General features: G+C 43.4%; 2 protein-coding genes across 2 annotated transcripts in view; one reads left to right on the plus strand and one right to left on the minus strand.

Moving 5' to 3' along the window:
* RALGPS1 (Ral GEF with PH domain and SH3 binding motif 1) overlaps positions 1 to 23049 on the minus strand; it is a 460947-nt gene that overhangs the window by 186700 nt on the left and 251198 nt on the right. The gene's annotated exons all lie outside the window — the stretch shown is intronic.
* ANGPTL2 (angiopoietin-like 2) overlaps positions 1 to 23049 on the plus strand; it is a 39992-nt gene that overhangs the window by 13283 nt on the left and 3660 nt on the right. The window contains exons 2-3 of the mRNA XM_006892545.1: positions 5018 to 5880; positions 21263 to 21456. Of these exons, the coding sequence (XP_006892607.1) occupies positions 5061 to 5880; positions 21263 to 21456 (1014 nt within the window). The 5' untranslated portion in view covers positions 5018 to 5060. The remainder of the gene's footprint in view (positions 1 to 5017; positions 5881 to 21262; positions 21457 to 23049) is intronic.

Here is a 23049-nt window from a genome sequence, read left to right on the forward strand (position 1 = left end):
AATGGAAATAACCACAGTATCTACTTGAAAAGAACACCGCAAGGCTTCAAGAGAATAACAAAACACTTGCAAAACGCTTGACATAGAGTCAGGGGCATAGTAAATACTTATGCGTGTTGCTAATAAATATAAATTACCCCTTCTCACTGCAGCTCTTGGGCATCCTATCTCCACAGGCTTGCCATACAGCCAGGATGCCCCTCTTCACAGTAGCAACTTTTAGTGGGTCTGTGTTTTCATTCAGTCAACATTTATCAAGTCCACATGCATTCCAAGCCAAGTGCTTTGAAGGCACTTTGAAGGGGCCAGTGACAAAAATAGGCCAAAATCTCTATTCAGGGAGAAGGGTGAACAGTGGACAGAGGGCACATGTCTGATGATGAAAAGGACTCTGCCTGGGGGTTGTAGTTGTTGTTAGATGCCAACAAGTCAAGTACAACCCATAGTGACCCTATTAAGCAACAGATCTGAACCCTGTCCTATCCTGTGCCATCCTCACACTTTCTGACACATTAGAGCCACTGAGGCAGTCACCATGTCAGTCCACCTGGTCAAAGGCCTTGTTCTCATTCACCACCCTCTACCTTTCCGAGCATAATGTCCTTGTCCAAGGAATAGCCCCTTCTAGCAACATACTGAAAGTGTGTGAGGTAAAGCCTCAACATCCTTGCCTCTAAAGAGCACTCTGACTGCACCCTCTCCAAGACGTATTTGTTTGTTCTCTTGGCCATCCATGAGACATTTAGCACTCTTCTCCAAAACCATAGCTCAAAGGCATTGATTCTTCTTCTGTCATCTTTATTCACTGTCATGTCCAGTCCTCAGATGCATAGCAAGTGATCAGAAAAAAATGATGGCCTGAATCAGATACACCTTAGTCTTCAAACTGGTATCATGACTCCTCAAAAATTTGGAGAGGTCCCTAACTGCAGATTTTCCCAGTGCAATATGTCTCCTGATTTCCTAATTACTGGTACTAAGAGTGTTAATTGTTGATCCAAGTGAGATGAAGTTGTTGCCACTTTCAGCCTTTTCTCCAACCATCATGATGTTGCTTATCAGTCCAGTGATAAGAATCTTTGTTTTCTTGATATTGAGATACAATTCATATTGAAGGCTGCAGTCCTTGATCTTCCGCAACAAGTGCTTCAAGTCCTCCTCCCTTTGACCAAGCAAGGTTGTGTCATCTGTATAACACAGTTTATTGATCAGTTTCCCTCTGATCTTGATGCCACATTCCTCCTCATAGACTTCTCAACTTCTCATCTAATTTTCTCAGCATACAGACTGAATATGTATGGAGAGAGAATGCAATCTTTACACACTCCCTTCCTAATTTTAAATCATGTAGTGTTCCCTTGCTCTGTTCACACAACAGCTCACGGGATGTCCGAGAGTTACACCAAAAAGGGGTAGTTCATATTTATTAGCAACAGCTTCCTGGTCCAAGTATAGGCTTCATCACTATAGGTTGTATGGAGATGTTGTTGTTGTTGTTATGTGCCGTCGAGTCACTTACAACTCATAGTGACCCTATGTACAACAGCCCTAAACTCTGCTCTTTCTTGTGCCAATCACTCTGTCTCTGATATACCCATCCTGATTACCCCAGTCACTGAATCAATCCACCTCATAGAGGGCCTTCCCCTCCTGTGCTGTCCCTCCACCCTCCCAAGCATGATGTCCTTCAAGGACCGGTCTCTCCTTACAGCATGTCCAAAGTATGTTAGACGGAGCCTCAGAATCCTTGCCTCCGAGGAGCCACCTGGTTTAACCCTTTCCAGGATGAATCTGTTTGTTTTCTTGGCAGTCCATGGTACCCTCAATACTCTTCTCCAGCACCACAGCTCAAAGGCATCAATTCTCCTTCTATCTTCCTTAGTCACTGTCCAACTCTCTGATGCATAACAAGTGATAGCAAAGACCATGGCCTGTATCAGATGCACCTTAGTCTCCAGAGAGACACCATTGCTCTTCAGTACTTTGGAGAGGTCCCTAACAGCAGACTTTCCCATGGTGATACGTCTCTTAATTTCCTGGCTACTGGTGCTGAGAGTGTTGACTGTGGAGCCAAGTAAACTAAAGCTGTGAACAATCTCAATCTCTTCACTATCCATCCTGATGCTGCCAATTGGTCCAGTGGTGAGAATCTTTGTCTTCTTGACATTGAGCCTCAATCCATATTGGAGGCTGCAGTCCTTGACCCTCTGCAGCAAGCGCTTCAGGTCCTCCTCAGTTTTAGCAAGCAGGGTTGTGTCATCTGCATAACACAGATTGTTGATAGATCTTTCACCAATCTTGACTCCACATTTCTTCTCATAGAGTCCAGCTTCCCGAATAATCTGTTCTGCATATAGGTATGGAGATAGGAGGCAATTTTCTATAAATAGAACCGGAGAAAATACAATAAAGAACTGAAAGAGACAGGGAGTGAGCATTAGGATGTTTCTAGGCAACGAATAGCAAGCACAAAGGCCTGATCCAATGGTGTGCTTCAGGAGTGTAAGGAATAACCAGGAGGCCAGTTCAGGTGGAATAGGATGAGTTGGGAGGAAAAAAATGATACATGAGGTCAGGAAAACAGCAGGGACCAGATAATGGGGCAAGGGGTGTCCTTAGAGACCCTGTTGACTTCTTCTCCAAGGTGGGAACCACTGGAGCTTTCTGGATAGAAGAGTGACCACACATGACTGCTGATGTGACTACTCCCGTTGCTACATTACAAATACACTGGGGGTGGGTATGGGTAGGTGTAGGGAGCCCAGCTAGGAGATTGTCATTTTAGGCCAGGTAAAAGGTGAAGGCAGGCTGCACCAGGGTAAGGTAAAAAGGCACCAGGCAAGAAGTGGGGAGAAGCAGCTGGGTTCTGGGACCATTTCTAGGATATGATATTCTAATTTAGTGGTGAACTAGATGCAGAGAAACAAAGACAGGAGTTGAAGATAACTCCAAACCTCTTCGCCTTAACAACTAATAGAGTGAAGCTGCCATTCATTGATGCAGGAAAATCCCTGAGACAGGGACTGTAATAATATGCTTGAGCACATCAGAGAGGCCCAGCATCTAAGTGAAGATGGTGCAGGGCAGGGCAAGTTCCACATCTGCCATTCACAGGATGGCTAGATGTTGGAGTCAACTCAATGGCACCAAATAACAACAATAGTACATATTTGAGTAGGAATGGCAAAAAAAGATGAGTTGAATGTTGAATCTGGAGTCCTGGGAAGTGGTCTGGGAGAAATAATGAGGAAGTCATCGGTGCTTGAAATGAATGTCATGTAAGCTACTAGACAGGAGAGAATAACCTAGGTGACAGAGAGGACTGGGCTCTGGGTCCCTGGACACTGAGTAGATGGAACAAGAGAATGCTTGAGCAATGAAGAACGGAGGATAGCTAGTTAGACAGCAGGAAAGGTTGGGGTTCTGGAGAGGCCATTCAAGAAGGGAATGGTCACCTATGCTTCACACTGCTGAGAAAGCAAAGTCCTAATAAGATGAGGACTGAGAGCATGACCACTGAATCTAGAAAATGGAGGCCACCAGTGAGACTGCATAGAGCACTTGCAACGGAGGGAGTGAAATCAAGAGGAAAATTGCAATGGAGGGAGTGGAATCAAGAGGAAAATTGGAAAAAGAGTAACTGAGAATGAGTGTGGACAACTCTTTGGAGGGCTTGGCCAAAACTGGAAGCAGAGAAATTGAACAACAGTAACTGGAAAGGGGATATGAGGTCAAGAAAAGACTTCTTTAAGTTTAGAGAAATAACTACATGATTGCAGGAAATAAGTTATCATGCAAGAGAGATGGAGAATGTGGTTGGAGCAATGATCTTGATGGGCGAGGAGAGAGGTCCAGTGCACATCCGTCCTCTCCCACTTGGCCCAGCTAACTCCTACTCATCCCTCAGGGGTCAGTGTAAAGGTCATTTTCTCAGGGAAGCTTTCCTGACCCCTTGGTTAGGCCAGTCCCCCTGTCATACCCTTTCACAGCATATAATACTTCTGCTTCACAGCACTTACAAATTGTGTAATGGTGCATTAAGCCTCGTGAGGGCAGGAGCTGGGTCTGTCTTTTTTGCAGCAGTAGCTCCAGAAACCTGCATGCTGTGTGGCACAGGGCAGATGTTCAATAGTTAGCTGGTAAAGGAATGAACTGTCCAAGAATAGAATGGAAATAAATCCTGAGACACGTGTCTGTCTTTTAGCTCCTGTCTGATTTCATCACATTGCAATGATCAGGACCATGCAATTACTGGCTGTAGCAAATATTTGGAATTAGAAAAGCTCAGTTGTTTGTTCCTGTTTGGGCTCTGTAGCTTGGCTAACACATAGACTAAAGCCACATGACAGGACACATTCTTCCATTAATTTGCCCACTACAAATGGAACACATTCAATACTGTATCTAGAAATGCACTCATTTCACAAATATTTGCCAAAAGCTTCCTCAGCACAGTATCCGAAGCATACAGAATTTATATTTATATTTCAGACACAGTATCTGGCTGGCCTCATGGAGCTTAGATTCCAGCAGAACAGATCAATATAAAAACCACTATGATTGTTCAGAACTGTGATAGGTGTTAAAAGGGCTAAGTCCAGGGAGTTATGATCTGAGGAGTCTCAGGAGGAGAAGAGAGATCACACATACCTTTCTTGACTTTCTTTACCAAGTGTGGTTCTAGGAATGGGGTCAGAGGTTGTGGGGTGAAGCAGGCTTCAGGAGCAGCAGGGCTGTACCCTTCAACCTTCAGATGTTCCATTCCCCTCTTCTTTATCCTCCCTCCCTCCCTTCCTTCCTCCCTTCCTCCCTCCCTCCCTCCTTCCTTCCTTCCTTTCCTTCTGTGGCTTCCAAGAGGAGTACCTTCCTTTCCACCTTTTCAAAGGTAATAAATGGCCCACTGAACTTGCATTGTTTTTTAGAAAGAGCTACCTGGCAAAAAGGCTGAGGTCCTGTACAGCACAGGCCATGACAGTAATGGGGACATCACTGATTTCACCATTCTGTTTACTTGCAGGATTTCATAGACATTTTTTACAAAGAATAACCATTCTGCAAGGATGATGAGGCTGTTGTGTGTGGTGTGCTGGTGGCTGGGACTGCTGGCTGCCGTGGGAGCTGCTGTGGGTCAGGAGAATGGTTTTGAGGGCACTGAAGAGGGCACAACAAGAGAGTTCATTTACCTGAACAGGTACAAGAGAGCCGGGGAGTCCCCGGACAAATGCACCTACACCTTTATTGTGCCCCAGCAGCGGGTGACAGGTGCCATCTGTGTCAACTCCAAGGAGCCCGAGGTGCTCCTGGAGAACCGAGTGCATAAACAGGAGCTGGAGCTGCTCAACAACGAGCTGCTGAAGCAGAAGCGGCAGATTGAGACACTGCAGCAGCTGGTGGAGGTGGACGGTGGCATTGTGAGTGAAGTCAAGCTGCTTCGCAAAGAGAGTCGCAACATGAACTCGAGGGTCACGCAGCTGTATATGCAGCTCCTACATGAGATCATCCGAAAGCGGGACAATGCACTGGAGCTCTCCCAGCTGGAGAACAGGATCCTCAACCAGACGGCTGACATGCTGCAGTTGGCCAGCAAATACAAGGACCTGGAGCACAAATATCAGCACCTGGCCACCCTGGCCCACAACCAGTCAGAGATCATTGCACAGCTTGAAGAGCACTGCCAGCGGGTGCCTGCAGCCAGACCCGTCCCCCAGCCACCTCCTGCCACACCACCTCGGGTCTACCAGCCACCCACCTACAACCGCATCATCAACCAAATCTCCACCAATGAGATTCAGAGTGACCAGAACTTGAAGGTTCTCCCACCTCCTCTGCCCACCATGCCTACTCTCACCAGCCTCCCATCCTCCACAGACAAGCCATCAGGTAAGTCCTTCCCTCCTGGCATCCCTTTCCATTGGAGCCTTGGGGTCAGACTTCAGGCTCCTTTTGAACATGATCACAATAGGGGAAATCAAGGCAAGCGGCAGTCGTGCCGATAGCCTTGTGCCACCTCGCATCCCTTGAGTCAGGCAATTAAAGCCAGTAATGTCAGTTATTATCACTATAGGTGCCACTGAGTATGGCTCATAATGACCCTATAAACAATACACCCGAACTCTGTTCTATCCAGTGACATCCTCATCTCTGACACACTTGAGCCCATTGCTATAGTCACTGTGTCAATCAATCTCACTGGATGTCTTCTCTTTCACTAACTCTCCATCTTTCCAAGCATGATGCTCGGAAAGAGACATGGAGAAGGGTCAGAGGGGGAACATATTCCTTAGATAGATGCCTAAAGGTAGAAGCAGGAAGACTCTCAGAAGAGAATAAATGTTCTCTGGCATCTAAGGAAAGAGCCCAAGACCTTTAGTCTTCTAGGATCCACACAGGGCACTTGGTTTTGGCAAACAGGCTTGCTCTCTTGGAAAGCCTGCCTGCTCCAGGGTCCAGTACAATTTCTGGCAGACAGTTAATTAGCATTAGTAAACGCTCACTTACTAGAGAGAGACCAAAGAAAAAAGAAAGGGCTAGCAGCTGAAAAGTATGACCCGCACATTTTAGAGACTGAGGAATGGGAAAGTGCCCACATTTTCTAGAGTCTGCATCTATCTAGAATTTTCAATGATGATTCAATATATTTTTAAAATACATGGTTTTTCTTAAAATATGGTAATTCTCAGAATTCTGTTTTGGGGGAAACCTGCGAATGCTTATGGAGAGGAAGTGGCTGCAGGAGTCTCTGAAGCTTGGCCAACAAATAGCACAGGCTATTCTCATGCATATTATACTATGTAGCTTTGAGAGGTTGCAGCTCTGAGAGGTTGACTGGCTTGCTTATTAGGCTTAAGATTCTCAAGTTGTATTGAATTCACAACTTTTCATTTGAGCCTTGGTGGCATAGTGGGTTACAAGTTGGGCTGCTAACTGAAAGGTTGGTATTTGAATCTACAAGTTGCTGCTGGAGAGAACGATGAGCCAAGATGCTCCCATAAGATTTACAGCCTCAGACACCATAACAGAGAGTCACTGTGAGCTGGAAGTGACTCAGAGGCAGTGAGTTTGGTGCTCTTGGTTTCACGTGAGGGATGGCCGCACCAGGACACTGTGAATCCTCTCTTCTGAGGACAGCAGTTTCCCTGGTAAAAATGTCAATATGAGCTTAGTCCTCATTTACATTAGGCCCCTGTTAGACTTGTAGATTCACTGTCATATAAGAACTAGAGCTTCCTTTGCAAAAACTAACCATGTATCTGCTCCTGGTTAGTGATGCTGGTATCTTTTTGTTACATAAACAGGAAGGCATTTTTACTGGAAATATCTTATTTTACACACACTTACTTCATACTTTTAAAAATAATCACCAGCAATGGGAAAAGCAACTTCTGGCTAATTTCAGAGAGAAGTTGTACTTGAATACAGTGTTTGCAGATCAGGGGTGGGATGAAGTATGAAAGCTAGATAAAGGGGCTGCAGCATCTCAAAGGAAAGACCTCAATGGGGTGTGGGGTTAAGAATATATGCTTTGGGAGTAGATCGTCCTAGGTTCAAATCTTGGTTGTCCACTGATTATCTCAGTGGATTAGGCAAGCTATTTTGCCCCTCCCTCCCCAAGTTTCCGTTTCCTCATCTGTCTGTTGGAGATTTAAAATACTGCCTATCTGAAGATTCAGAGAAATACTGGGGAAAAAATGTGGTTAGCACCATGCTGGTTAATATTAAATTCCAATACATGGAAGTTATTAGTATCTGCTCTTGATCTCTACTTCAAAACAAAGAAGATTAAAATAAATAGTCTCTTTCTAGTGCTGCTGTGCCACGGCTGATGATTGCCCCATCTATATACGTCTGTTTTAAATAAAAATCTTTGAAAGAGAGGGCAGAGTGTCTTTATGCACTTTGGTAGAATACTCAAAGGGTAAAACGTGCCCTTGAGCCCCAATGAAGGCTCAGTTAAATGCCAGTTATAATCTTAGCATGAGTCAGGCTGGTCTCAGTGTTTACCCAATCGGATCTTTTCGCTCCTAAGCATCTCTGGTTTCTGACTCAGCAATTTCAGGGCAGTCCTGAGCTTGAACTGAGCTGGTCAACATACAGTGTAGGACTGACAACCTGGGTATACATCCAGGATCTACCCCTGGATCATGAGTGGTTTGCTTATGAGAAAGTTACTTAATTTCTCTGAGCCTCAATTTCCTCCTCTATAAAAGTCATAACATTACAAGGTTGTTATGAAACTCAACACAATCTATTTTATAATAGAACGTCGTGTAGTATGTAATACAACTACTCTGTGCTCATCACAGAGCTAGATAAGGGGGAGCAGATGGGGAATTGGCCTCTGACTCTAGAAACTTAGTCTGATCAAGGTGAGAGATCTGAGAATATATCTGAGATTCATTCAATCATCTAAAATCATCTTTGGTCTGACAAAAGATCCCTCTGGAAGATAACATCTGGAAAGACTAGTATTTTCAGAATATTGTGGGAACGTATTTCTAATAACAAAGTACTTTAAATCAGGAATGTCGTGAAACCCTAAGTTCTGTAGTTACTGAAGTAATATCATAATGTGCTAAGTTGTCCCACAAGTGGTATGGGAGGAAACATAGGGGCATGTGGGAAGTGGGATTACTTAAGCTATGTGGAGGGGAAGGGAAAAACTGGATAGGTGAGAATTTCAGCATTATGCCTTGAAGGATTTGTAAGAAGTACTTACCCAGAGGACTTGGGAGTTCAGATACCGATACCTAGTTGTTACTAGTGGGTCCCATACATAAAATGTGCTGAGAACCATGGGGACTGTTATGCTCTTGACATCGCAGGTGGTTCCTTTGCTCACTACTGAGTGTGGACTGTGGCAGAGGTGAGGAGGCCTGTGTGCTGTATGTAATTCCAAGGTGTCCTTACCCCTTACTCTCTATTAAAAAAAAAACAACCCATGCTGGCATGAAAGGCAAGATAACTTGAATGCACTAGAATTTCTTCTCTTTTCTCTTCTTCTAGTCTTTCTTAATTTCTAGCAAAGCTCTTGTACAAACATTGGTACTTCATCAGCAGTGACAGATCTATGACTCATTCTCAGTACTGATTCTCCATGCAAACCATTACTAGCTAAGCCTGAGCCTGAACCCTAGCTATGGGAACAGAATAGGTAGACAGAACCCACAAGTAGAGCGAATGGGGAGGACCTGCTTTCCCCTGGTGTGAGATTAAGACAGAGGAAAAGTCAGATGGTTTCCTTCTATATGTCAGCAAAGACCTGGCATGGGCTTTACCAGGTCTGTGACAGCCAGTTGGTGATGAGCTCTTGTCAGGCCTATTTTGAAAGCTTGCAAGGCAAGGTCTGGTCTTGGCAGACAAATTTTCTTTTGTACCTCACCCAACAAATTCATTGTTCTGAGGACACTGTTTAACCAGAAATATCTTTGTATCTAAGTCTTGGCAGGTTAAAAATCTTCTTCCATTCTGAAACCTCTTGTCTTTTCCTTATTGTCTGGGATGCTCAGTCCATCCATATTGTTTACCAGAAGACTGAGGGAGCCACGTATCTAAATCTGTACTCAATTACATGTCCCATCTGAGAGATTAGAACAGGCTAAGTCCAGACCTGTCTCAGGCTTACCAAGGGCCTAAGTGAGGGAGCGCAAGCAGCTACTCAGCTTCCCTGGTCTCTCACCTATGCTTTGTCCTGTCTATCTAAGGTCTGACAAGACTACCTGAAGCTTGAGCTATGTGTGCTGTTGCCACCCACCTTTCCACACCACTCCTTTCCTCTCTGCTTTCACAGTCACACATCTCTCCATTTCCTCTAGCATGTGCTCACGCGCTCTCTCTCTCCCACACACACCCACCCCAAAGGTCTGTTAAAAACAAAGGTTGCAGATGCAATCTCTAAGATGCAAAGGAAAAGGACAACTGCCTCAGTTCTAGCCTTCTCTCAGGACAGGCTGAGAGATTGTTTCTCAGTTCACCCTAGGCTAGGTCACATATACAGAAACCTTCTCATAGCTCCTTCCTAGAGAATTATCAGGCAACAAAGGGCAATGCTATCACCAGCTGCCATAGTAAGGCTTGTTTAAAATGAATTTCTAAGGAACAAAAGCTCTAGTGACCTAGAGGCAAGAAGCTGCGCTGCAATCCCTAAGGCATATGGTTCAAAGCCATGGGCAGCTTTGTAGGAGAAGGATGAACAATCTCTACCCTTGTGTTTAACTGCCTCTGAAAACTTGCTGGAGGGTCAGCTATGAGTTGGCTCCCACTATACAATACACAACAACAACAAGGAACAAAAGAAATGGGTACTTCCACAGGAGCTATTTTCTGAGAGGGAGAATACATACAACTTTGTTGTTTAACAGGTAAGAAAGGGACCATAAAGTCATAAGAAATATTCAAACTCTTAGAGACCTCTCAGACTGGCAGAGCCAATCAGTTCAGACCCTAAACTTACAACTTCCAGGACACTGAGGTTCAAAAAAGTTACTCAGCTAGTGAATGGCTCTGTCAGGCTCAAGCTCAAGTGTTTCTTAACCACTCATATAGCTTTCCCCTGGAAAGGGTGGAGGGAAACTGGTGTGGAAGTCACTCATGAATAGTTGACTCAACTCCAACTGCTGGTCGCCTATGACTTGATCCTTTATCATAGTTTCATGGTAATAAGCAAGTCATTGAGAAAGAGCTCTGGGGAAAGGCTCTACTGAACTTGTTACTAGAACTCTCTTGGTTTGAGTAACAAAAAGCACTGAGAAGCTTCTCATGTCAGATCAAATCCTTGCCCAGGCCTACTAGGCCTCAGGTAGAAAGCATACATGCACCTACTTTTTAATTTTTATTAAATCTGAACACATTCTCAAGGGTTACTTTTATTCAGTACTTCAAAGTATAGCCCAGTCTGAAGTCCTAATCTCTTTAAATGTGTTAGCTCTAAATACATAAAGAGCAATAGATATTTGCTCTCAAGGTAAACTTTGCTAGCAATCAGATTGCTTCACACCAGGCTTATACAAAAACCATCCAGCCCTCACTCAAGATGGTCCACAGCTAGAAGAAATGGATAACTTGCATAAGAATGTTTTACTAGATATATTTTCCCCTTCTTACATTTTTTATCTCCCTACAAAGTAGGAAGATCTGGTAGCCTAGTGAGTAAAAAGAAAAGCAGGCAGCTTGAATTTATCAGCTGTTGTGCAGGAAAAAGATGGGCAACCTCCTCCTATGGGATTTACAGCTTCTTAAAAAAATGCTGCAGGTTCAGCTCTGTGAGTTGGTTCTGACATGACGATAGAGAGAGAGAGAAAAGCAAGAAAATATTAATAGTTGGTTACATTTCACTAGAGTACTAGTATACTTTAAAATAGGAAATAACTATCTAATTCCCATTCTTCCTTGTGGTCAAGCAGTTAACAATCCAGGGAAGAAGGTACTGGTTCCATGTGTAGATCAGCCCTAGCACACTGGCACTCTAAGCTGAAAGGCCAGAAAGAACTGGAGAAAGAGGAGAATATTCTGAAGCATTTAAGTCACAAGGGCTAAGGGAAACCCCACACCCAGGTTTCCCGTGTCTACAGCTTGTATTGTTTTCACTGTGCTATGCTGTCTTTACTTTCCCCCTCTCTTTTCAATTTTTACTGTTAAACAAAATAAGATTCCCAAATTCATTACAGACTATGTAATCCGGAGACATTTCAAAGAACATTCTTTGCTAGCTCCTTCATAAACAAAAACCACTCAAGTTCAAGAAGGGTCATCTTCCTTCTTGTTTGCTTTCTCCTGCCAGTATCATCTTGTATCTTGAGGAACTTATCACAAAGAGCCTTTTGAATATGATGAGAAGCTCTCTATTCTTCAGGCACTTTTCCAAGGAAGATATTTCACTAAATGCTCACCCCAGGAGATAAACTATCAACTTGTTCCTGCAGAAGTATGATGGTTCTGGCACCTTGTGGCCTAGAAATCCCAGCAGTTTGGCACTTGGCAAACAGAAAGCAATCCAGAAAATCCTAGAGAACAGGGATCTGTGGCCAGCTCTCCAGTCACAAAAATGGATTGCTATGGCGGCTTTATGAGTAGACGACCATAATACTACTGTGCCACACAAAAAGATAAAGTAGAATTAAGTGATCATTATACGCAGTCTAAAATAAAGCTGGTTGAATTTACTGAGCCAAATAGTTAGTTAGTACACTTTCGTAAAAGCAATGGAAGGTAATTTCAAAGTGTTTCTGTCACCATCAATGAAACATTCAGGCAGCTGAGGCTTGCCTAGGCTGTCCATCCCGCAGCTACTGCGTCACGACTGCCTCTACTTCAGCACCCTCCCACCCCCATGACAGAAGATAATGTTCAAAACAAACCAGCAAGCGCCCAGAGGATCCTGACCTTGCACCTCAAGATGAGCCAGTAGAGTCACAGACTCTGCTGCAAGTGGAGGAGTTTTACGTTAACCTTTTTAAAAAGGAATATTTCTCTTAAAAAGAAATAAAAATAAATTTTAAAAAGAAAAAAAGAACATTCTCTTAATATTTCTAAAATACGGTATAGATAACAATCATGCCATAAAAAGAAAATTTTCATTTAAATGGCAAACACTATTGTTTAAAGAACTTTAATGGTGAAATTTAGGAATCTTATGTGGTATCTAAAGGGCAACATCCAAAAGAACAGAAAATCCACTCAGCTGACATGATCCCAGGCAGACTGTGTAGACCACCAGCATGCCCCACAATACAGAGTTCCTTTCTAGGGTTCAGTATGGATGCTGATTATTCTCTGTTGTTGGGGGGTCTATGCTCTCACATGGATTTACTATCATTGATATTCAAACTGCAAAGAACAGAACAAAGAAGCAAATGCAACGCACATGCTGGAAAGTGGTTTGGGAAGTGCTAGTGACTCTCAACACTAGACTGGAAGATGGACATACTCCCTGCCTGGAGATGGTCCTAGGCCCTCCAGGAGCCTGCTGTACGATGGGTGGCAGACCTCCAACAATCCCAATGTAGTGTGGTAACCATTGTTGGTAGGTGCTGTCGAGTAAGGTATGACTCATAGTGACCCTATGAACAACCCTATAATGTGAACCCTGTCCTATCCTGTGGCATCCTCATTATCTCTGACACATCTGAGTCCACTGCTGCAGTCACTATGCCAATCCATCTGGATGATCCTCCATCTTTCCAAGCATGATGCCCCTCCTAATGACATGCTCAAAGTGATAGCATGGTGCAATAGAAGGAACCAAGGTTTGGAAAGCAAACCTGAGTTTGAATTCTAGATACTTAAATTTTCAGTTGTGTGATTTCTCCGTGCCTTAGTTTCCTCATCAGTACAAAAAAAAATATTCATGCTGAGCAAAAGGAGTAGCATATAAAACACCTGGCAATTAGGCAGCATAATGAAAGTTATGTTCTGTGCTGTCAAGTCAGAACCAACCCACAGCTGACCCTCCAGTGGGTTTACAGAGGCAGTAACTCACACAGAAGGGGACTGTCCATACTTCCCGCACAAAACAGCTGATGGATTAGAACCGCCTATCTTTGAGACTGCAGCAGAGCTACTTATTACTAGGCCACCTGGCAGTCGCATTGAGAGTATACTTTCAAGGCCCTCAGCCCTCCTCCTCACTTCCTCTAAGAAGTCTTCTTTAACCCCAGAAGAATGACTTCTCAGAGTTCCTATACTGCCTTATATACAGTATTTCCTGTACTGGAATATAATAATGATGATGCTGTCACTGACGACTACTTACTATCATCATTATTATAATGAGAGCAGTCATCATCATGTTATATTCCAATATGGGGAATATAATACATAAGGTGGTATGGGAACTCTGAGAAGGAGAACTTGCTCTTCTGGGGTTGAAGAAGACTTTTTAGAGGAAGTGATGAAGAAGGCTAAGAGCCTTGAAGATACACTCTCAGAGACACTGCCAGCTATCATCAAAGATCACGAAGATCAAGTTTGATGCAAATGTCTGTTTTCAGAAAGACTGAAAGGACATAACACCAGAAATTACATGTCAATTGGCTTGTAGTAAAGCCTCAGAAACGTTTATAGCAGAGAATATAAAGAGATATTTGTACATTTTAAAAATAAAATAAGAAAAGTCAACAGAATTTCTCTAAGGAGAAGTCCAAGAACAAGCCAAACTAAGTTGGTTTCTGTTCTTGGACAGGGTTAATCAGTTGACAGACCAGACAGGTAAGTGTTCAGTGTCTGTGGGTGACAATCAGGAACTTGATAAATTTTTTCAGGATGTCCCTGCGGAATACTACCAGTGTCTGGGTGAGTGTTGGTAATTCTCATCTCTGCACCCAGGGAGCCTGGCACACGGCCCACCTCTAGGTCCACTGAGCTCCCTCACCCAGGAACCCTCCAGGCACCACTGTCCACTGCCCTCAGAAGGGTGCAAAGCTCCCTGAGGACCACAGTGAACTGTTCAGTTCAGCACATAGTGAGCCTACTGCATCTCCTGATAATTGAATCTTTCTTCTTTTTATTGCTTTGAAGTTCCCATTTCTTCTCCAGAACAAGTGCACTGATGGAAATCTAGCAGCAGGCACAATGCTTCTGAAAATACTATTTGCAGAGTAACACCGCATAACTCTATTTATCTAGGGGTCAAATACACAGAAGCAAAATCTCTTCACAGGCCCTAAATGGGAGGTCTCAGAGTGTATCAAATGCACTGACATATAACCATCTCACTCAATTAATATAATTTTTACTGTAAAATTTGACAGGATTTTAATAAATTTAGTATTCACATTATTTAGCCAAGAATAATTCAAGTAACTTATGGTTGGCTCTGATTTCTCAGCAAACATCAAGCATGTTCAGGAATTCTTGGGAAGTGAGAAAAATTTAACCTACAAATTGTTTTCAAAAGTAATCACATTTTTATGAAGATTAAACATAACAATTAATGAGCCTGATTAGATGTTACACTTTACAGGCATTTAAATACACTTGTAAATTTTGATTCTCCAATTTTCTTTTCATAATTTAGTGCACATATATTTTTTCAGGCCTCAAGCATCTCCATAAACTCCTGAGTGCTTGTGGGCCCCAGGAATAGCCCCCATGGCACATGAGGACTAACATGGCCTTAGAGGTGGACAGGAACAAGTGTACTTTTCCCCAGGAGCAAAAATTATTTTGTCATGGCAACTCTGAGGCCCTAAATGACTCTAATACGCCTTTGGAAACATCTAAGATGTTCCTGTGATTACATTATTGCTTGACTGTAGGTTGATGAAAAGCAGTGTGACAGAAAGTGTGTGTGTGTTTTGTGTGTGTGTGTGTGTGTGTGTGTGAGAGAGAGAGAGAGAGAGAGAGAGAGAGAGATGGAGTTAGACTGGCTCAGGATAGGGCTATTGTACAGAGGGTTGCTATGAGTTGCACACAACTTGAAAGCATGTACCAACAATAACAACAACATAAGCCTTCTAGATATATGAGACTAAAAGCATCATATGTTCTTGTTTTTACCTGAACCCGTACAAGTGCCTGCCCTCTTGCCTCACGTGGAACATCCAGGATATCACAATGCTGGCTAGAGTGGGGACATATATCCCAAGTAGTCCATATGCTTTGGCATTCAGATCTATTTATTAATTTGGCATGGAAAGTGTATACATCATTTCAACAACTAGTCATTTTTTTTCTGCTGGAAAAATGTTTCAGAGAATAGTGAAAAGATTTTTTGGTGACAGGCCATCAGTGAAAATAATAATTGAAACCAGCAAACAATCATCAACAAAAGCAGACTGTTTCTTAGTGATCTAACAGAGGCCTCCTTCTGTGCCCACATAAGGACCAAAACATTCAGAGCTGCAGCCCCTCAGCGCATTTCCCATCCTCCCCAGGCCACAACATGGGGCCCAGGGTAGCCAAGCTCTGGTATCTGGGGCTTGGATTAGCATAAAGAGGCATGTCAGATTGCTGGCCAGAAGCCACCTGATCTAGTGCAGCTCATAACCAGGGAAGGCTTTCTTTCTTCTTCTCATTCCTTGGGCTTCACCTTACTCATACTTGAACCAACCCACCCTCCTTTCTAGCTCTCTTAACTTTATGGGGAACTGCTGGTCTGCTGGACAGGCATTCCCCGGACCACATTCGCCACACACAGATGAGGACTCACATAGGAGGGCTCACAACATTAAAAGTTGATGTGGTTCATTAGCCCTTTTCTCTATTAGGGCCTAGGTAGGTAAGTTAAGCTGAAACTGGCTCTGCAGCTCTGATCTTCCCAAACACATGGATGATGTTACACTTAAACCAGGCCTGGTGGCCTAGTGGTAAGAAGTTGCACTGCCAACCCAAAGTTTAAACCCACCAGCTGCTTGCTTTGTAGGAGAAAGATGAGCAACCTCCTCCCAGGCAATTTACAACCTTGTAAAACACACTGGAAGGTCAGCTTTAGTTCTAACTCAGTGCCACAAACCAATAACAGAAAGGAACCACATTGAGAGAAGCAAGCACAGAATTAGCTACCAGTAAAGTGATTTCTGGTTTCCTAGGAGGCCATGTTCCTTGTGTGCTTGGACCCTGTGTCAAAAACCTCATGGAGGAGAAAAGAAGTGTGGAAGGGCTTTGGGCACCCAACACCTGCAACACTTAACACGGCTCTACGCTGGGGCCTGGAAGCCCAAGACCTGTATACTTTGTGTTCCAATTTGCAAATATTTCTTCTCCTGCAGGCCTTGAGACTCCAAATCCTATGTGCTCTCCACACCCCATGCTGCTTCTCTAGGGAACCACACAGATGCAACTCAGCCATGAAAGCGGCACTTCCCCTCACGTGGAACATTCCTGCTACGCTATGCAGAGAGTGTAAATATAGCCTTTATAGACATGAGGCCAGGGCACTCATTCCACTCCCAGCCTAGGTGCTGCTGAGTTAGTATTGGCCTGGTCACTGGGCAGAGCTGCCCTTTCAGAAGGGGAGCCAAGTAAAATAGTGCTTGGGCACTCTGCACTGAGCCAAAGGGAGCGCTCTGCTCACTGCCCATTGAAAATTCAGTTTCATTGACAAAAGATTTCCATTCTTTACTTCAATATATCTTCATGCCCTTCTCTCCTTAAGTTCTGAATTTTTAATATGTTGGACACATCTATTAGTAAATAGCCTTGAAATTATTTCATCTTTTGGGAATTTAAAAGCAAAACAATAACAGCTTCAACAAATATAAACGTGTGTGTGTGTGTGTGTGTGTGTGTGTGTGTGTTGTGTGCGTGCACGTGTGCATGCACGTTCATGCAACTTTCTAACCATCAGCCTTAACCTATCAGAGGAAGGGACAAGAAACAGTCTTCACTGAGCACCTGTTCTGGCCAGTCTCCATGCTGGGTGCTCTCATGCATTAGAGCCTCAGAATAAGTGGGGTCTCCCCACTTTACAGAAAATGAAATTATGATTCATTTAGTAACTTGCCCAAAGGCTTACTCTAAATAGGTGATGCTGCCAAGATTTAAACCAAGAGCTCCTGACTACACATTTGGGTCTTTTCCCAGGCCCACACTTCCCTCAACCAGATATTCTTTAATCAAAACCAGATATATCAACTAGCACTCTATAACTGTGGTATGAACATGTAGCAGCTTTGTTTCTCATCAAAATATAGGGTATTCTGACTCAGCCATCTTAGTTGATGCTACGTGGTCATTTTGCTGCTGCCATCTTGTCAATAATAACTATTTTTCTGACAAATTATCATCCAACATTTATGTTCCTGGCCTTTACTACCCGTGCCTTTAATGTAAGAAAGGGGACTATGTTTGAACACATGAGCTTTGGTAGAGGTCTACTAAGAGTTCTTCAGGGGGACATGTGTTTGGAAATGAGGCTCTTGATGAAGGTAAATGGGTCCTAAGGGTTATTTGAACTGACATAGAGACTTGTTTTTAAAAACAGAACATACTGAACTTTTCTGTACTACTTACTGCTACATTATACATCTACTACTTGACCCTGGAAAACATGTCATGCCTGAAAACCTTACAGGAAAGAATTGTCAGCTTTGCCTTAAAAGAAGACATTTCCCTACATCATAAAGATATAAAATCAGTAGGGAAAAAAAATACACAAAAGATACTAACAGGTAAATATAAAAAATAAATTATCAACAATAAATTTAAAACTATACAACCTTGACAAAGAACTCTAAATATTTTTAACCTGGCAAATACTAAAAATAATTCTCTAGACAGAGAGAGATGTCAGTCAGGGACCCCATCCTTGAACTCATGCTGGTTGGGAAAAGGGAAGAGAGTTCTGGAGCATGGACCACCCACGCTCACATACAGAATCAGATCCTCACTAGTATCACTGATGTCTCTGTGCTGCAGATTCCTCATCTGTAAAATGCCAATATTACGACTTATGTTGTCACAGTGTCAGGATGATTAGGCTTTTTGATGGAGCTTATAACAGGATCTGACACACACAGTAAGTGTTCTACTATTGTTATTTTATTAGCATCAGTATCACTTGAAGGAACTCTGGTAGTGTAGTGATCAAGTACATAGCTGTTCACTGTTAATTCCAAGGTTTGAACACGCCAGCCTTTCCTCTGGAGAGAAGCCCTGGTAATTTGCTGATATAAAGGTTTCAGCCTAGGTAACCCTATGGGTCAGTTAGAGCTAGCCTACAGGGTCACAATGAGTTGGAATCAAGAGCACACAATTTCTACACAAAAAGAACTTTCTAAGAACTAGGGTTGGTTTTATTTGTTTGTTTTGGGGGTTTTTTGTTTTGTTTTGTTTTAGAACTAGGGTTATTTTAACCTAGGAATTGGGATCCGTTTGCCTTCTGAAAATCTATTCAACATTTTGTGAATCTGCATTTTTCTGGTAGAGGGTCTAGAGCTTTCTGTGACTTTTCAATGAGACTGATAAACCTAGTATGTTTTTTAAATGTCCCCCTTTTAAAAAGACTCCTTTGGAGAGAGGAGCAAACGGGGGGCGGGGTTTGAGGTGGGGTGGGCAGGGAAAAGGGTGCAACAATGAATGAATGGAATTAAAAAAAAAAAAAAAGAAAAAGAAAAGCCCAACCCTAAAAAAAAGAAAGAAAAAAGAAGAAGAAGAACCTTGGCTGGTACAGCCCTTCGGAGGAATAGAAGGAAATACATACTTGTTGAGATTTAAAAAAAAAAAAAAATCCTTAATTTTTTTTAGATTTTTTTCCCATTAATGAGTATCACTTTGTGGGGATTCTTAACATTCTTAGTGATACTTTATGATTCGTTTATGGTGTGATGAAAAATAATATTTTGTGAAGGTATTTTCTATTAATTATGAATTTACTAATAAAGAGTATCCTTGAACTTAAAAAAAAAGACTCCTTTGGAAATGTCACAGGTAAAGCTGAATCATTGAGTGCACTCACAACAGCAGCTCAGGCTGGGAGCTTACCCCTTCCCAAAGGCCTCCACATTCTTTCTCTACACAAGGCCTTTTCCAAGGCAGTCTTCGCATCTGATGATCCACAAAGAGCCTCTCTGAGGGCTCTGCAGCAGCAGGTCTGGCAGCTTGTTTCCAGGGGACATTATTTTGCAGGTATGGGCTGTATCTTCAGTCATCAGCTTCTGTATCAAGGAACTTGTTCTGTGCTCTGACTTGGTCAAAAGCTGGGAGACCTCCCACACCCACTAGCATGCTCTGCTCCAGCTGTTGGGGACAGACTCCCATTCTCTGATGTGTTCCCTGGGGCTTTGGCTGAATACAACTGAAACCTTTTTCTTCTTAATGAATGTTCCTTCTGGAGGTGGGGCCTTCCCTTCTTCAGGGAGGATCCTGAAGGGAGCAGGGAATAGAAAGTGGTATCGAACAAAGAAGGATGTTTGTGGTACATCTACCACAGAGTAAGTGCTGGAGGTCCTGCTCCATATGCTGGGACCTGAGGGCCGGCTAAGTGGTGAGTGGACAGAATGAACGAGAAGTATCTTCCTGGGCTGTCAGTGGTAAGCACCCACACCAGCCTTCCTGCTCAGTGTCATCCTGGGCACTAGGGATAGAGTGCTGACCAACCCAGTTCCTGCCATCCCACCAGGTTCTAGGTGGTGTCTTGGTTAACTAGTACTGCTGTACCCGAAATAAGTGGATGGATATAACAAACACAGTTTCCCGCCCCCCCCCCCCGCCCCCAGTTTATAAGGCTAACAATCCAAATTGATGGTATCAGCTGTAGGGGAAAGTTAGTTCTCTGTATTGGCCCTGCAGGAATGACCTTATTTCTTTTCCACAGTCACTGGTTCTCTCCATGTGTCTTGGCATCAATCTTGCCCTAGGGCTACAAAGTTCTCAAAGAATGTGCTCCATTCCTGACTCTTCTTTCTTGGTAGTATCTGAGGTGCCTCCCCATCAGATTGTTCCTCTCCCCCCCTAATCTCTATTAAGATTAAAGATAATGCTGGTCACACCCCACAAAAACCCTTCTTACAACTGGCTGATCACATCACACAGCTGTTAAGCCACCGAGAACCATGGCTTAGATAAGTTGATAAATACCTTTAGGGTACACAATCCATGGCAGTGAGACTCACCAGATACAGACTGAAGGTGTCAGAAAAAGTTCCCCTGAGATGCCTAGTAAAGACCAAACCCCCAAATCTTTCTAGTTGAACTATCATGTGTGGATGATCAGAACCTGCACAAGCCAGGAAAGTTTGAAAAGTTTAATCTAAACACCCTGCCACAGGAAGAGAACATTCCCCTGCCCCTTGCCCAGGAAGGGAAGTGGCAAAATTCCACAGCAAATTCAAGGTGCTGGAAGGCAGGTGGGGCCAGTTCTTCTCTCACTCAACATCAGAGCAGTCTTTAATGCCCTGGACTTCTGCTGCCCAGAATACCTCCCCAGGGGCAAAGACTAAATGAAATAGTTGTTAGATGAGAGTACAAATTAAGAAGGAACAAAATGGGATTTTCTTAGCACTTTTGATGTATTTGGCTTGAGAATATTTTAAAAAGCAACTGAAGCAAAAAGTATAAATGATTAGATCTTGAACATCTTCTAAAGGTTCCTCAGATCAAGGACTTTTACAGTTTGAGGGAGAAGTTGGTCTGTTTGGACAGTGCTAACTGAAGTTGGTACCTTCCTGCTGATGTGAAGGCACTGGAAGAGGGACTTGTAAAGATATAACCTGACAGAGGTTGTATCTACTTTGAGTGTATCTGAGGATAAGGGGTGAAGGGCACTGTGGCAAAGGGACCAAGCAGTGGGCAATAGGAAGATCTGATCTATGCTAGTCTGTGTCCCTAGGGCCATGGAGAGACTGTCTGCAGGCCCTGGAGGATGGCCATGACACCAGCTCCATCTACCTGGTGAAGCCAGAGAACAACAATCGCCTCATGCAGGTGTGGTGCGACCAGAGACATGACCCTGGAGGCTGGACTGTCATCCAGAGGCGGCTGGATGGCTCTGTCAACTTCTTCAGGAACTGGGAAACATATAAGGTGAGAACTGGGAGAGCTGGTCTGTGCTGCCCACAAAATAGTTAGCATACGCCATAAGAGACCTGACTAACCAGCAAAAGGGCCACTGGCAGAAAGGTGCACATGGTCATGGCCTGCACAGCCCCACATGTTAAATACTTGAATAAAGAATGTCAGTGATAGGGCTGTTTGTGCAAATCCAGCAGGGAAACTGAAAACCAGCTCCAGGCCTACTCACTACTTGTAGCCACTGCAGGATGATGAGAGTTAGGACTTTAGACCACAAAAGGCCACGGGACAAGTAAGATTTCAGAAATGCCAAGCAGTGTGTTCCCTCACTTTAATGGGCATATGGATGGCACCTTATTCTGAGCTGCAGTTTCCATGGGGAGAGAGGAGAAAAATGGTCTGGTATATTCCTGAAGCCCAAAAGATCTTGGGAGAACGTCCCAGTGAGGCTAAGCAGAGAACTGAAGCCAGACTGAGATCCTGGGTTGATTCTCTGGATACCCTCATTCCCAGGGAACTAAAATGCTCATCCTTGTAGTAGAAAAGACTTCCAGGATTCACTGAGACATCTTTTCCTACTTCTGAACCAAGAAGTGATCCTCAGGACAGTGAGGACAGTAGAAAGTAGCAAGGTGGTGAATAAGACTGCAGTCATCATTATACAGCCCACCTTCAGTCGTGATGCCTCCAGCACATGGCTCTATCAGGCCTCTTCTTCGGTCTCATTTGCCTGGTTACCATCCAGCAAACCTCTGGCCCAGCCTGTGTCCTTCTTTCTTTTCTCTTAATACATAAATTCCTGCAGGTTCAGTCCTTGGCCATTTCTTCTTCCTCTGTCATGTTCTCTTTCTTAGAAGTAGTAGAATACAATGGTTAAGATTGAGTTGTTGGTTCAAATGCTGGCCCACTACTAACAATCTGCAATCCTCGGCTTCTCTGTGTCTTAATTTATCCATTCTAGGGAGAATGATAATAGTACTTTGCTTTTAAGATTTGATATGAAGATTAATAAATTATTCTTCATAAATTTCTTATAATAATACTAGTACAGTATAGATACTAATAAACAACAAATATTATAAATTTATTTATTAATTTTCAATATCCCCCCAAAACTACATATGCAAACAGTAATAAAAACAACTGCATATTAGATCAAGAGAAGAGCCCTGCTGGAGGCAGCACACTAATGTCACAGCTCACACCTATCTGGTGCTTTAGACTTTATATATGACCCACACACACAGTCCTGTTAGGTTGATGCTGGCTCTGATCCCCAAAAAAGAAAACTGAAGTTCAGAGAAAGTAAGGAACTTTCCAAGCAACACTGGTTGCATGCCTATTGTGTGCTGCTGCTGCTGCTGCTGTTATGTACATTGAAACCAACCTACAGCAGACCCTCCAGTGGGTTTCTAGAGGCAGTAAAGTGCAGGTTAGGAGAACTCCCATCTTTCTCCCATGGAGCAGCTGGTGAACCCAAACAGTGTGCCTTTCGGTGACAATGCAGCTCCTTACAACTAGGCCACCAGGCTCCCTATTATGTGCCCTCAAGAAGCTGCACTGAAATCCCAAAGGGCATGTAGTTTGAGGCCACCAGCTGCTCCG

This window comes from Elephantulus edwardii, unplaced genomic scaffold (assembly GCF_000299155.1).
Source record: "Elephantulus edwardii isolate Elephantulus edwardi_28Jun2011 unplaced genomic scaffold, EleEdw1.0 scaffold00116, whole genome shotgun sequence".
NCBI classification, from domain to species: Eukaryota; Metazoa; Chordata; class Mammalia; order Macroscelidea; family Macroscelididae; genus Elephantulus; species Elephantulus edwardii.